Source organism: Oncorhynchus nerka, linkage group LG13 (assembly GCF_034236695.1).
Source record: "Oncorhynchus nerka isolate Pitt River linkage group LG13, Oner_Uvic_2.0, whole genome shotgun sequence".
In the NCBI taxonomy this organism is placed as follows: domain Eukaryota; kingdom Metazoa; phylum Chordata; class Actinopteri; order Salmoniformes; family Salmonidae; genus Oncorhynchus; species Oncorhynchus nerka.
In genome coordinates, this window is record NC_088408.1 from 24,892,505 (window position 1) to 24,908,885 (window position 16,381).

The following is a 16,381-nucleotide window of genomic DNA, read 5'->3' on the forward strand; positions in this document are numbered from 1 at the left end:
GTAAGGCCCCAGGACCAGACGGGTTTGGTAGTGAGTTCTATAAAGAGTTCCATGGCCTGATCCTTGAGCCATTGCGTGATATGTTTAACCACTCATTTTCAAATGACCAGCTCCCTCAAACGCTGAGAGAAGCCAACATATCACTTATTCTCAGAAAGGGAAAATGTCCAGAGTCTTGTTCCTCGTACAGACCAATTTCCCTTCTGAATGTGGATAGAAATTGCTTTCTAAAATTCTAGCCACAAGATTGGAGGACTCACTGCCACTAATTGTGAAAGGAGACCAAATCAAATCAAATCAAATTTATTTATATAGCCCTTCGTACATCAGCTGATATCTCAAAGTGCTGTACAGAAACCCAGCCTAAAACCCCAAACAGCAAGCAATGCAGGTGTAGAAGCACGGTGGCTAGGAAAAACTCCCTAGAAAGGCCAAAACCTAGGAAGAAACCTAGAGAGGAACCAGGCTATGTGGGGTGGCCAGTCCTCTTCTGGCTTTGCCGGATGGAGATTATAACAGAACATGGCCAAGATGTTCAAATGTTCATAAATGACCAGCATGGTCGAATAATAATAAGGCAGAACAGTTGAAACTGGAGCAGCAGCACAGTCAGGTGGAAGTTGAAACTGGAGCAGCAGCATGGCCAGGTGGACTGGGGACAGCAAGGAGTCATCATGTCAGGTAGTCCTGGGGCATGGTCCTAGGGCTCAGGTCAGTTGAAACTGGAACAGCAGCATGGCCAGGTGGACTGGGGACAGCAAGGAGTGATCATGTCAGGTAGTCCTGGGGCATGGTCCTAGGGCTCAGGTCCTCCGAGAGAGAGAAAGAAAGAGAGAAGGAGAGAATTAGAGAACGCATACTTAGATTCACACAGGACACCGAATAGGACAGGAGAAGTACTCCAGATATAACAAACTGACCCCAGACACATAAACTACTGCAGCATAAATACTGGAGGCTGAGACAGGAGGGGTCAGGAGACACTGTGGCCCCATCCGAGGACACCCCCGGACAGGGCCAAACAGGAAGGATATAACCCCACCCACTTTGCCAAAGCACAGCCCCCACACCACTAGAGGGATATCTTCAACCACCAACTTACCATCCTGAGACAAGGCTGAGTATAGCCCACAAAGATCTCCGCCACGGCACAACCCAAGGGGGGGGGCGCCAACCCAGACAGGATGACCACAACAGTGAATCAACCCACTCAGGTGACGCACCTCCTCCAGGGACGGCATGAGAGAGCCCCGGTAAGCCAGTGACTCAGCCCCTGTAATAGGGTTAGAGGCAGAGAATCCCAGTGGAAAGAGGGGAACCGGCCAGGCAGAGACAGCAAGGGCAGTTCGTTGCTCCAGAGCCTTTCCGTTCACCTTCCCACTCCTGGGCCAGACTACACTCAATCATATGACCCACTGAAGAGATGAGTCTTCAGCAAAGACTTAAAGGTTGAGACCGAGTTTGCGTCTCTGACATGGGTAGGCAGACCGTTCCATAAAAATGGAGCTCTATAGGAGAAAGCCCTGCCTCCAGCTGTTTGCTTAGAAATTCTAGGGACAATTAGGATGCCTGCGTCTTGTGACCGTAGCGTACGTGTAGGTATGTACGGCAGGACCAAATCAGAGAGATAGGTAGGAGCAAGCCCATGTAATGCTTTGTAGGTTAGCAGTAAAACCTTGAAATCAGCCCTTGCTTTGACAGGAAGCCAGTGTAGAGAGGCTAGCACTGGAGTAATATGATCAAATTTTTGGTTCTAGTCAGGATTCTAGCAGCCGTATTTAGCACTAACTGAAGTTTATTTAGTGCTTTATCCGGGTAGCCGGAAAATAGAGCATTGCAGTAGTCTAACCTAGAAGTGACAAAAGCATGGATTAATTTTTCTGCATCATTTTTGGACAGAAAGTTTCTGATTTTTGCAATGTTACGTAGATGGAAAAAAGCTGTCCTCGAAATGGTCTTGATATGTTCTTCAAAAGGGAGATCAGGGTCCAGAGTAACGCCGAGGTCCTTCACAGTTTTATTTGAGACGACTGTACAACCATTAAGATTAATTGTCAGATTCAACAGAAGATCTCTTTGTTTCTTGGGACCTAGAACAAGCATCTCTGTTTTGTCCGAGTTTAATAGTAGAAAGTTTGCAGCCATCCACTTCCTTATGTCTGAAACACATGCTTCTAGCGAGGGCAATTTTGGGGCTTCACCATGTTTCATTGAAATGTACAGCTGTGTGTCATCCGCATAGCAGTGGAAGTTTACATTATGTTTTCGAATAACATCCCCAAGAGATAAAATATATAGTGAAAACAATAGTGGTCCTAAAACGGAACCTTGAGGAACACCGAAATTTACAGTTGATTTGTCAGAGGACAAACCACTCACAGAGACAAACTGATATCTTTCCGACAGATAAGATCTAAACCAGGTAGACCAATTTGGGTTTCCAATCTCTCCAAAAGAATGTGGTGATCGATGGTATCAAAAGCAGCACTAAGGTCTAGAAGCACGAGGACAGATGCAGAGCCTTGGTCCGATGCCATTAAAATGTCATTTACCACCTTCACAAGTGCAGTCTCAGTGCTATGATGGGGTCTAAAACCAGACTGAAGCATTTCGTATACATTGTTTGTCTTCAGGAAGGCAGTGAGTTGCTGCGCAACAGCCTTCTCTAAAATTTTTGAGAGGAATGGAAGATTCGATATAGGCCGATAGTTTTTTATATTTTCTGGGTCAAGGTTTGGCTTTTTCAAGAGAGGCTTTATTACTGCCACTTTTAGTGAGTTTGGTACACATCCAGTGGATAGAGAGCCGTTTATTATGTTCAACATAGGAGGGCCAAGCACAGGAAGCAGCTCTTTCAGTAGTTTAGTTGGAATAGGGTCCAGTATGCAGCTTGAAGGTTTAGAGGCCATGATTATTTTCATCATTGTGTCAAGAGATATAGTACTAAAACACTTGAGCGTCTCTCTTGACACGCAGGTTTAAAGAGGAGTCCGTAATTTGCTTTCTAATAATCATAATCTTTTCCTCAAAGAAGTTAATGAATTTATCACTGCTAAAGTGAAAGCCATCCTCTCTTGGGGAATGCTGCTTTTTAGTTAGCTTTGCGACAGTATCAAAAAGGAATTTCGGATTGTTCTTATTTTCCTCAATTAAGTTAGAAAATAGGATGATCGAGCAGCAGTAAGGGCTCTTCGGTACTGCACGGTACTGTCTTTCCAAGCTAGTCGGAAGACTTCCAGTTTGATGTGGCGCCATTTCCGTTCCAATTTTCTGGAACCTTGCTTCAGAGTTCGGGTATTTTCTGTGTACCAGGGAGCTAGTTTCTTATGAGAAATGTTTTTAGTTTTTAGGGGTGCAACTGCATCTAGGGTATTGCGCAAGGTTAAATTGAGATCCTCAGTTATTTACATTTAACATTTAAGTCATTTAGCAGACGCTCTTATCCAGAGCGACTTACAAATTGTTATGTGGTTAACTGATTTTTGTCCTCTGGCGTCCTTGGGTAGGCAGAGGGAGTCTGGAAGGGCATCAAGGAATCTTTGTGTTGTCTGTGAATTTATAGCACAACTTTTGATGTTCCTTGGTTGGGGTCTGAGCAGATTATTTGTTGCAATTGCAAACGTAATAAAATGGTGGTCCGATAGTCCAGGATTATGAGGAAAAACATTAAGATCCACAACATTTATTCCATGGGACAAAACTAGGTCCAGCGTATGACTGTGACAGTGAGTGGGTTCAGAGACATGTTGGACAAAACCCACTGAGTCGATGATGGCTCCGAAAGCCTTTTGGAGTGGGTCTGTGGACTTTTCCATGTGAATATTAAAGTCACCAAAGATTAGAATATTATCTGCTATGACTACAAGGTCCGATAGGAATTCAGGGAACTCAGTGAGAAACGCTGTATATGGCCCAGGAGGCCTGTAAACAGTAGCTATAAAAAGTGATTGAGTAGGCTGCATAGATTTCATGACTAGAAGCTCAAAAGACGAAAACGTCATTTTTTTTTTTGTAAATTGAAATTTGCTATCGTAAATGTTAGCAACACCTCCGCCTTTGCGGGATGCACGGGGATATGGTCACTAGTGTAGCCAGGAGGTGAGGCCTCATTTAAAACAGTAAATTCATCAGGCTTAAGCCATGTTTCAGTCAGGCCAATCACATCAAGATTATGATCAGTGATTAGTTCATTGACTATAATTGCCTTTGAAGTAAGGGATCTAACATTAAGTAGCCCTATTTTGAGATGTGAGGTATCATGATCTCTTTCAGTAATGACAGGAATGGAGGTGGTCTTTATCCTAGTGAGATTGCTAAGGCGAACACCGGCATGTTTAGTTTTGCCCAACCTAGGTCGAGGCACAGACACGGTCTCAATGGTGATAGCTGAGCTGACTACACTGACTGTGCTAGTGGCAGACTCCACTATGCTGGCAGGCTGGCTAACAGCCTGCTGCCTGGCCTGCACCCTATTTCATTGTGGAGCTAGAGGAGTTAGAGCCCTGTCTATGTTGGTAGATAAGATGAGAGCACCCCTCCAGCTAGGATGGAGTCCGTCACTCCTCAGCAGGTCAGGCTTGGTCCTGTTTGTGGGTGAGTCCCAGAAAGAGGGCCAATTATCTACAAATTCTATCTTTTGGGAGGGGCAGAAAACAGTTTTCAACCAGCGATTGAGTTGTGAGACTCTGCTGTAGAGCTCATCACTCCCCTAACTGGGAGGGGCCAGAGACAATTACTCGATGCCGACACATCTTTCTAGCTGATATGCACGCAGAAGCTATGTTGCGCTTGGTGATCTCTGACTGTTTCATCCTAACATCGTTGGTGCCGACGTGGATAACAATATCTCTATACTCTCTACACTCGCCAGTTTTAGCTTTAGCCAGCACCATCTTCAGATTAGCCTTAACGTCGGTAGCCCTGCCCCGGGTAAACAGTGTATGATCGCTGGATGATTCGCTTTAAGGCTAATACTGCGGGTAATGGAGTCGCCAATGACTAGAGTTTTCAATTTGTCAGAGCTAATGGTGGGAAGCTTCGGCGTCTCAGACCCCGTAACGGGAGGAGTAGAGACCAGAGAAGAATCGGCCTCTGACTCCGACCCGCTGCTTAATGGGGAAAACCGGTTGAAAGTTTCTGTCGGCTGAATGAGCGACACCGGTTGAGCGTTCCTACAGCATTTCCTTCCAGAAACCGTGAGAAAGTTGTCCGGCTGCGGGGACTGTGCCAGGGGATTTATACTCTTATCTGTACTTACTGGTGGCACAGATGCTGTTTCATCCTTTCCTACACTGAAATTACCCTTGCCTAACGATTGCGTCTGAAGCTGGGCATGCAGCACAGCTATCCTCGCCGTAAGGCGAGTACAGCGGCTGCAATTAGAAGGCATCATGTTAATGTTACTACTTAGCTTCGGCTGTTGGAGGTCCTGACGAATCGTGTCCAGATAAAGCGTCCGGAGTGAAAAAGTTGAGGAAAAAAATAAATAAATATATGAACGGTAATTAAAAAGTGAAAACCGTAAAGTTGTCAGGTAGCAAAATAGGTTGGCAACAAAACGCACAGCAACTCGAAAACAAGCCTGCAAGTTGTGACCAAACTGGCTTCATTAAGGTCCGTAAAGTCATGCAACAATGTCAGGCGGCTTCTTAATGTAATTCAAGCCTACCAACAAAGTGCTATGGATGGTCTTGTGCTCTCCCTAGATGCTGAGAAAGCATTTGATCGTGTGGAGTAGTCTTACCTATTCTTTGCTCTAAATAAATTTGGTCTAGGGGACAACTTTATAAAATGGGTGAAAGTTTTATATGATGATCCTCAGGCTGCTGTCCTTACTAATGGGCTAAGGTCAAATAGCTTCTCTATACACAGAGGTAAGAGACAGGGCTGTCCTTTGTCCCCTCTCCTATTTGCACTCGTTATGGAACCATTGGCCGAGGCCATCAGGGTAACGCCTGCTATACAGGGGCTGCTCATTGGTGATGTTCACCATAAAATAAGCTTGTATGCTGATGATGTCCTGATATTCATCTCTAGTTCCGAGACTTCAATTACATCTCTTATAAATATTATTGAATTATTCAGCGAATTCTCAGGCTACAAGATTAACTTAACTAAATCAGAGGCTATGCCACTTGGTAACCTAGACTCTGTACCTAATACTTCTCCCCCCTTCCCTTTTAAATGGTCTCCCTCAGGTTTCATGTATCTGGGTATATTTGTAACTCCTAAATTCCAGCAACTGTTCAAAGCCAATTTTGTTCCCTTGTTTGATACAATAAGACAGGATCTGGAGCGCTGGAACTCTCTCCCGATTTCTTGGTTGGGTAGAATATCCCTCTTGAAAATGAACATTTTACCTAGACTATTTTACCCAATCCAAATGATCCCAGTATTACTCTCCAATAAGGTAATAAAGGATGTAAATGGATGGCTAAGTTCCTTTATATGGAGTAAATGCAAGCTAAGACTTAAGATGGCAATATTGCAGCTGCCAAGTTCTGCCCAATATCAGGTTCTATCAGTGGTGTGCCCACCTATGTTATATTTCTGACTGGATCACAAATGATGACTCCTCTATTTGGTTAGACATTGAGACTTCTCTTTCAAAACAACCCTTACAGGATCTTTTATTTTTCAGAAGTTTCAAGTCTGTAGAAGATCACTGCAATAATCCCATTACACTTAAAACACAAAGTATGGAGGTCAGTTCAACGCTTCCTGGGAAGGTCCAAACTAACCTCTGCTCTTACCCCAATTCTTAACAACCCAGATTTTAGTCCAGGATTGCTGGATGCTGGCTTTAACTTTTGGCTTAATAAGGGCATACGCAGACTAAATTACTTATTTGCTGATAAGATTTTATTGTCATTTGAGCAGATGGTCGAGAAATATCGACTCCCAAAGCAGGACTTTTTCCGCTTCCTACAAGTAAAACATTATATTCTGAAGAGCACCACCTTAATTGGTAACCCTGATACAGTGGGGCAAAAAAGTATTTAGTCAGCCACCAATTGTGCAAGTTCTCCCACTTAAAAAGATGAGAGGCCTGTAATTTTCTTCATAGGTACACTTCAACTATGACAGACAAAATGAGAGAAAAAATCCAGAAAATCACATTGTAGGATTTTTAATGCATTTATTTGCAAATTATGGTGGAAAATAAGTATTTGGTCAACAACAAAAGTTTATCTCAATACTTTGTTATATACCCTTTGTTGGCAATGACAGAGGTCAAACGTTTTCTGTAAGTCTTCACAAGGTTTTCACACACTGTTGCTGGTATTTTGGCCCATTCCTCCATGCAGATCTCCTCTAGAGCAGTGATGTTTTGGGGCTGTTGCTGGGCAACACGGACTTTCAACTCCCTCCAAAGATTTTCTATGGGGTTGAGATCTGGAGACTGGCTAGGCCACTCCAGGACCTTGACATGCTTCTTACGAAGCCACTCCTTCGTTGCCCGGGCGGTGTGTTTGGGATCATTGTCATGCTGAAAGACCCAGCCACGTTTCATCTTCAATGCCCTTGTTGATGGAAGGAGGTTTTCACTCAAAATCTCACGATACATTGCCCCATTCATTCTTTCCTTTACACTGATCAGTCGTCCTGGTCCCTTTGCAGAAAAACAGCCCCAAAGCATGATGTTTCCACCCCCATGCTTCACAGTAGGTATGGTGTTCTTTGGATGCAACTCAGCAGTCTTTGTCCTCCTAACACGACGAGTTGAGTTTTTACCAAAAAGTTATATTTTGGTTTCATCTGACCATATGACATTCTCCCAATCTTCTTCTGGATCATCCAAATGCTCTCTAGCAAACTACAGACGGGCCTGGACATGTACTGGCTTAAGCAGGGGAACACGTCTGGCACTGCAGGATTTGAGTCCCTGGTGGCGTAGTGTGTTACTGATGGTAGTCTTTGTTACTTTGTTCCCAGCTCTCTGCAGGTCATTCACTAGGTCCCCCCGTGTGGTTCTGGGATTTTTGCTCACTGTTCTTGTGATAATTTTGACCCCACGGGTTGAGATCTTGCGTGGAGCCCCAGATCGAGGGAGATTATCAGTGGTCTTGTATGTCTTCCATTTCCTAATAATTGCTCCCACAGTTGATTTCTTCAAACCAAGCTGCTTACCTATTGCAGATTCAGTCTTCCCAGCCTGGTGCAGGTCTACAATTTAGTTTCTGGTGTCCTTTGACAGCTCTTTGGTCTTGGCCATAGTGGAGTTTGGAGTGTGACTGTTTGAGGTTGTGGACATGTGTCTTTTATACTGATAACAAGTTCAAACAGGTGCCAATAATACAGGTAACGAGTGGAGGACAGAGGAGCCTCTTAAAGAAGAAGTTACAGGTCTGTGAGAGCCAGAAATCTTGCTTGTTTGTTGGTGACCAAATACTTATTTTCCACCATATTTTGCAAATAAATTCATTAAAAATCCTACAATGTGATTTTCTGGATTTTTTTTCTCATTTTGTCTGTCATAGTTGAAGTGTACCTATGATGAAAATTACCGTCCTCTCTCATCTTTTTAAGTGGGAGAACTTGCACAATTGGTGGCTGACTAAATACTTTTTTTGCCCCACTGTATGTCTGTCATTGAAAGAATGCTTTTTTTTCCACAAAGGAAAATGTCTGTAAGTCTGTTTTATGATGCTTTAAGGTCCTTTTCTGCTGTCAACACACAGAGAGTGAAACAAGTGTGGGAGAAAGAATTGTCTGTTACTATTGACGAAGAGATGTGGGAGGACATTTGGAGATATGCAAAAACAATATCTATATGTAATCGTACTAGAGCAATCCAATTAAGAATAATACACAGATTGCATATATCCCCAAATCGCAGACATGCTTTTAGCCCCACTTCCTCTTCTCCTCAGTGTCTTAAATGCAAAACGGATACAGGCACCCTAACACATTGTTTATGGTCATGTACCAAAATACAAATATACTGGTCTGGCGTTCTGCAAGAAATTGAAAAGATCCTAGGGGTTGATCTAGAATTGGACCCAGTTTCTTTACTGTTGGGTCTCCCTAGAAGGCATGTTACTTCTGTGGGTAAGAGAGGCTTTACAACATCCTTACATTCGCAACGAGGAAAAACATCCTTTTACAGTGGATTAGTGATGAGGTTCCTTCTATTAAAGATTGGCATTAGATAATATTTGAATGGGTGCCTCTGGAATATCTGACATGTACATTGCATTCTAAAACAGACCAGTTCTACAAAGTACGGGAACCTTATCTAAGTTACCTAGAACCTGAGGTATCAGCTATTATGCTGCAAGGATTCTCTTAGAATGGTGGGGATCTATGTATTTCAGAACTACACTGTACGTTCCATGTGTGGAACCTAACTTCTTGGTTTAAACTGAGCTTTTTTGTTTAATTTCGGTTTGTAAGTTTGTTTAAAATGTATGTATTGAGAGACGCAATGATGGGGATGGGGTGAGAGAAGCACCGAGCGGGAAGAGGAAAATGGTGTACGTGTGTATGGGTGTGTGTGTGTATGTATGTGTGTGTATGTACATATATGTATATGCATGTGTGTGTGTATATATAAATATATATATATATATATGCAGGTATGTGTAAGTGAGTGCTGTTTTTTTCTGTTTTTTGTGTTGCTTTGTCTCTGTTGTTGTATCTCTTAGTATGGGTGAAAATTGTGAAATTCCAATAAAAAATACTGTCACAAAAAAAAGAATGATGGAGGCCACTGTGTTCTTGGGGACCTTCAATGCTGCAGAAATGTTTTGGTACCCTTCCCCAGATCTATGCCGCAACACAATCCTGTCTCGAAGCTCTACGGACAATTCCTTCTACCTCATGGCTTTGTTTTTGCTCCGATATACACTCAACTGTGGGACTTTATATAGAGAGGTTTGTGCCTTTCCAAATCATATTCAATCAATTGAAATTACCGCGGGTGGACTCCAATCAAGTTGTAGAAACATCTCAAGGATGATCAATGAAAACAGGATGTACAGTTGAAGTCGGAAGTTTACATACACTTAGGTTGGAGTCATTAAAACTTGTTTTTCAACCACTCAACAAGAAATTTGTGAACAAACTATAGTTTTGGCAAGTCGGTTAGGACATCTACTTTGTGCATGACACAAGTAATTTCTCCAACAATTGTTTACAGACAGATTATTTCACATCTAGTTCACTATCACAATTCCAGTGGGTCAGAAGTTTACATACACTATGTTGACTGTGCCTTGAAATAGCTTGGAAAATTCCAGAAAATGATGTCATGGCTTTAGAAGTTTCTGATTTACAAATTTACATAATTTGAGTCAATTGGAGGTGTACCTTTGGATGTATTTCAAGGCCTACCTTCAAACTCAGTGCCTCTTTGCTTGACATCATGGGAAAATCAAAAGAAATCAGCCAATACCTCAGAAAAATAATTGTAGACCTCCACAAGTCTGGTTCATCCTTGGGAGCAATTTCCAAACGCCTGAAGGTACCACATTCATCTGTACAAACAATAGTACGCAAGTATAAACACCATGGAACCTCGCAGCCATCATACCGCTCAGGAAGAAGATGCGTTCTGTCTCCTAGAGATAAATCTACCTTGGTGTGAAAAGTGCAAATCAATCCCAGAACAACAGCAAAGGACCTTGTGAAGATACTGGAGGAAACCGGTACAAAAGTATCTATATCCACAGTAAAACGAGTTGCATATCGACATAACCTGAAAGGCCGCTCAGAAAGGAAGAAGCCACTGCTCCAAAACCGCCATAAAAAAACAGACTACGGTTTGCAACTGCATATGGGGACAAAGATTGTACTTTTTGGAGAAATGTCCTCTGGTCTGATGAAACAAAAATAGATCTGTTTGGCCATAATGACCATCGTTATGTTTGGAGGAAGCCGAAGAACACCATCCCAACCGTGAAGCACAGGGGTGGCAGCATCATGTTGTGGGGGTGCTTTGCTGGAGCAGGGACTGGTGCACTTCACAAAATAGATGGCGTCATGAGGAAGGAAAATTATGTGGATATATTGAAGGAACATCTCAAAACATCAGTCAGGAAGTTAAAGCTTGGTCGCAAATGTCTTCACTTTCTAATAGTGAAGACATCAAAGCTATGAAATAACACATATGGAATCATGTAGTAACCAAATTTTTTTTAAACAAGTAGCCACCCTTTGCACCTTTGATGACAGCTTTGCACACGTTTTGGCATTCCCTCAACCAGATTCATGAGGTAGTCACCTGGAATGCATTTCAATTAACAGGTGTGCCTTGTTAAAATTACATTTGTGGAATTCTTTTCCTTCTTAATATGTTTGAGCCAATCAGTTGTGTTGTGACAATGTAGCGGTGGTGCACAGAAGATAGTCCTATTTGGTAAAAGCCCAAGTCCATATTCTGGCAAGAACAGCTCAAATAAGCAAAGAGAAACGACAGTTCATCATTACTGTAAGACATGAAGGTCAGTCAATGCGGAAAACTTCAAGAACCTTGAACGTTTCTTCTAGTGCAGTTGCAAAAACCATCAAGCGCTATGATGAAACTGACTCTCATGAGGATCTCCACAGTAAAGTGAGACCCATAGTTACATCTGCTGCAGAGGATAAGTTAATTAGATTTGCCAGCCTCAGAAATTGCAACCCCAATAAATGTTTCACAGTTCAAGTAACAGACACATCTCAACAGCAACTGTTCAAAGAAGATGTGAATCAGGCCTTTCGTGGTCATATTTCTGCAATAAAAACACTACCAAAGGACACCAATAATAAAAAGAGACTTGCTTGGGCCAAGAAAACACGAGCAATGGACATTAGGCCGGTGGAAATCTGTCCTTGTGTCTCTTAGATTTTTGGTTCCAACCGCCGTGCCTTTGTGGGACGAAGAGCAGGTGGATGGATGATGTCTGCATGTGTAGTTCCAACCGTGAAGCATGTAGGAGGTGGTGTAATGGTGTGGGGGTGCTTTGCTGGTGACACTCAGTGATTTATTTAGAATTCAAGGCACACTTAACCAGCATGGCTACCGCAGCAGCGATACGCCATCCCATCTGGTTTGCTCTTAGTGGGATTATAATTTGTTTTTCAACAGGACAATGACCCAACCCACCTTCAGTCTGGGTAATGGCTATTTTACCAAGAAGGAGAGTGATGGAGTGCTGCATCAGATGACCTGGCCTCCACAATCACCCGACATCAACCCAATTGAGATGTTTTGGGATGAGTTGGACCACGGAGTGAAGGAAAAGCAGCCAACAAGTGCTCAGCATATGTGAGAACTCCTTCAAGAATGTTGTTAAAGCATTCCAGGTGAAGCTGGTTGAGAGAATGCCAAGGGTGTGCAAAGCTGTCATCAAGGCAAAGGGTGGCTACTTTGAAGGATCTCAAATAAAATGGTTACTACATGATTCATATGTGTTATATCATTGTTTTGATTTCTTCACTATTATTATACAATGTAGAAAATAGTAAAAATAAAGAAAAACCCTTGTCTGGTCTGAAAACCTGTGTGCCCTAACTTTTGACTGGTACTGTATGTGCTATTATTTCATTGTGGCGAGGAATTTATATCCATCCATCTCCACGATTTTGTCTGTTGGGAAATGTTAATATTGGTGATCAATATTAGAGAAAGTGTTCTAATCTAGGTCTAATTCCTGCAAAAAATTGTATAGCCATCATTTGGAAACGCCTCATATTCACATTCAATAACAAACTGGAGGACTGAACTATCTAGTTACATCCCACTAGGTTTCTATATACTATGAAGTCAAACAAAAACCAGACTTATATGACAGAGTTTGGAGGCCATATGTGGACCATTTCGGGGAGTGTGGTGCTTAAGTGGAAGTGACGGCTACTTGTGCCGCGCATGCTTGCCGGTCGGGGCTCTGGGGTTTCCAACTTTCTGACTGGTTGTGGTTGTGCACATGTCGCGTTTGTGTTTTAGTGTGTGATTGTGGGCAAGTGCGGGCATGTTTTTGTATGTTTTGTTTTTGCCTGTATTCTTTCTGTTTGTGAATGTCAGTTTATTTTGGATCCATTTTTTTACTTTAATATTACGGTTTGCAACTGCACATGGGGACAAAGATTGTACTTTTTGGAGAAATGACCTCTGGTCTGATGAAACAAAAATAGAACTGTTTGGCCATACTGACCATCATTATGTTTGGAGGAAAAAAGATGTGGATATATTGAAGCAACATCTCAAGACATCAGTCAGGAAGTTAAAGCTTGGTCGCAAATGGGTCTTCCAAATGGACAATGGACCCCAAGCATACTTCCAAAGTTGTGGAAAATGGCTTAAGGACAACAAAGTCAAGGTATTGGAGTGGCCATCACAAGGCCCTGACCTCAATCCCACAGAAGGCCTCCAAAACCTGACTCAGTTACACCAGCTCTGTCACCCAACTTATTGTGGGAAGCTTGTGGAAGGCTACCCGAAACGTTTGACCCAAGTTAAACAATTTAAAGGCAATACTACCAAATACTAATTGAGTGTATGTAAACTTCTGACACACTGAGAATGTGTTGAAAGAAATAAAGCTGAAATAAATCATTCTCTCTACTATTGTTCTGACATTTCACATTCTCAAAATAAAGTGGTGATCCTAACTGACCTAAAACAGGGAATTTTTACTAGAATTAAATGTCAGGAATTGTGAAAAACTGAGTTTAAATTAATTTGGCTAAGGTGTATGTAAACTTCCGACTTCAACTGTACCTGAGCTCAATTTCGAGTCCTTGAGCGAAGGCTTTGAATACTGTATTTTTTATAAATTTGCAAAAAAAATCTAAAAACCTGTTTTCGCTTTGTCATTATGGGATATTGTGTGTGTGTGTGTGTGTGTAGATTGATGAGCAACATTTTTTATTGAATCTATTTTTAAATAAGATTGTAATATAACAATGTGGAAAAAAGGAAAGGGTCTAAATACTTTAAGAATGGACTATGCCAGGGTTCTCACAAATAAGTGGGGTTCTGCTCCATCTTGTCAGCGCCACTATGTAAAGATTTCAGACCAAATGAAACTGACATAGAGTAACTATCATTACTAAATTTTTGAACTCCAATGACTTTGTCACTTTGTGAAACCGGCTGTTGATAAATTCAGAGCGTTATCATGTTCCTCAATTAATTTAGTGCATTTCAGCAGTAGGCTATCTTGACACAGAGTGCACCCCGAGTATAGTGTTGTCGAATCATACAAACTTTGTAACGGACGTCAAATGACAAAAGTTGCTAAACTAGCTCCCTCAACTAATGACAGAATATCTCATATGTTTGGCAAAATCAAGTTGATGATTATAGAGAAGATAGCAGCACAGCTCATGAATAACGGGATCAAGTTGTTGATTATAGAGAAGATAGCAGATCAGCTCATGAATAATGGGATCAAGTTGATGATTATAGAGAAGATAGCAGATCAGCTCATGAATAATGGGATCAAGTTGATGATTATAGAGAAGATAGCAGATCAGCTCATGAATAATGGGATCAAGTTGATGATTATAGAGAAGATAGCAGATCAGCTCATGAATAATGGGATCAAGTTGATGATTATAGAGAAGATAGCAGATCAGCTCATGAATAATGGGATCAAGTTGATGATTATAGAGAAGATAGCAGATCAGCTCATGAATAATGGGATCAAGTTGATGATTATAGAGAAGATAGCAAATCAGCTCATGAATAATGGGATCAAGTTGATGATTATAGAGAAGATAGCAGATCAGCTCATGAACAACAGGGAGATAACGAGTGGAAATAGTACATGGTATCTTAGTAGGGACCAACTCTGTTTAAAAAATCAAATAAAATACATATCTACTCTCATACCAATTGATCACACATTCTCTACCACAGGCCTACGAGACAGTGCAGAGAAGTGGGGGGAATGTTCTAGCATCATTTTGACATGTATAGGTGAGAGAAGTGCTTTGATAATGCATTGCAGCCTATGGATTACAGAATGAAGTTAGGAATTTTAATGCGAGACAGGAGTCAGGATTTTGGGTTGAGAGTGGGATTCAGATTGGATAGGAAAATAGCCTAGGCTCTAGGACAGGAGAAGATTTTTCCTCATGCATCTCTGAATTGTTAACAGATTTCATCTCTGTGACAGAGATGCCTATGTAGTGAATTGTGCATAGGCCTAATAAATTTGTGACTGTCTGAAGAGTCTCAATGACTGCTCAAAGAGGTTATTTTATAGGCTATACTGTAGCGTTCAGTTCGCATGTGCAGTCTGTCGGTTTCAATTATACGTGTGCTTTGAATTTATGGTGACTTTTTGTGAAGTAAATACACTAGGCTAAAGGCTTACATGTGACAACCTGTTTGGATAATGTGCTATTGAATGTTTAGCTATCTTTGGCTGCGCGTGTTGTGTATTTTGTGGAATAGCATTAGTGTGACTTTGGGGGTAAATGTTGTAATTTCCTGGGTTTTGTCATTTAAAAAAATCTGAAAATGTGAAATGTTCCAGGGACAGTCCCAGGATTCTGGTTTGCCATATTAATCCCTACATTGTACTATGCAGATATAGGATCTCAAGTTTATCAATATTTTGTTGCTGAGAATTTTCCTGCACCGCAGGAAAGGGGATACCTAGTCAGTTGTGCATTTAACCCAACCCCTCTGAATCAGAGGTGCGGGGGGATGCCATAATCGACATCCACGTCTTCGGCAGTTGAGCGTTGTGATTTACATAAATTCACTGAAAGTCCACTGTTAAATTAACAGTATTGCACTTTTCAAGTAGCCTACTTTTGGCCAGCTAATAGCCTAACCTAACCTTGTGTAACAGTATCAAGCAACATTGTGGACTAAACATTCAAGTCCTTTTGCTGCAGGATTATTTTGCCTGGACAATATAGGTCAAATTAAGATCCTACATCTGTACTTGTGTGATTGCTTATTATCCCTGTCTCTGTATGTTCCAGCCAGTGGGTGCTAGTGACTACCTGGAGATGGCCCAGGCGTTTGACACAGTGTTTATCCGTCATGTCCCCATGCTTACCCTCACTCTGAAGGATCAGGCACGGCGCTTCATCACACTGATAGACAATTTCTATGACAACAAGGTCAGTGTCAGTCACACTGCATGGGGAAAAACTTGATGTTTTACATTAACATTTTTAGTCATTTAGCAGACTCTTATGAGGAGCGACAGAAGCAATTAAGTTTAAGTGCCTTACTCGGGGATTCAAACCAGCGACCTTTTGGTTACTGGCCCAACGCTCTTAACCACTAGGCTACCTGTGTTAGGTACTACTGCCTAGGTGCTTCCCAATCTGTACCTGTAACTCAAGTATTTGACATACTGCCATGGTCCGTAGCTGCAGGGTCTATACTGTAGTTTGTTGTAGGCGTTATTATGTGCAATAGCATCACCTGTAA

General features: G+C 41.9%; 1 protein-coding gene across 2 annotated transcripts in view; it reads left to right on the top strand.

Annotated features, from left to right (window-relative positions):
- afg1lb (AFG1 like ATPase b) overlaps nt 1-16,381 on the top strand; it is a 47,081-nt gene that overhangs the window by 25,408 nt on the left and 5,292 nt on the right. For both annotated transcript variants that reach the window (XM_029676493.2, XM_029676492.2), the window contains exon 11: nt 15,925-16,065. In XM_029676493.2, the coding sequence (XP_029532353.2) occupies nt 15,925-16,065 (141 nt within the window). The remainder of the gene's footprint in view (nt 1-15,924; nt 16,066-16,381) is intronic.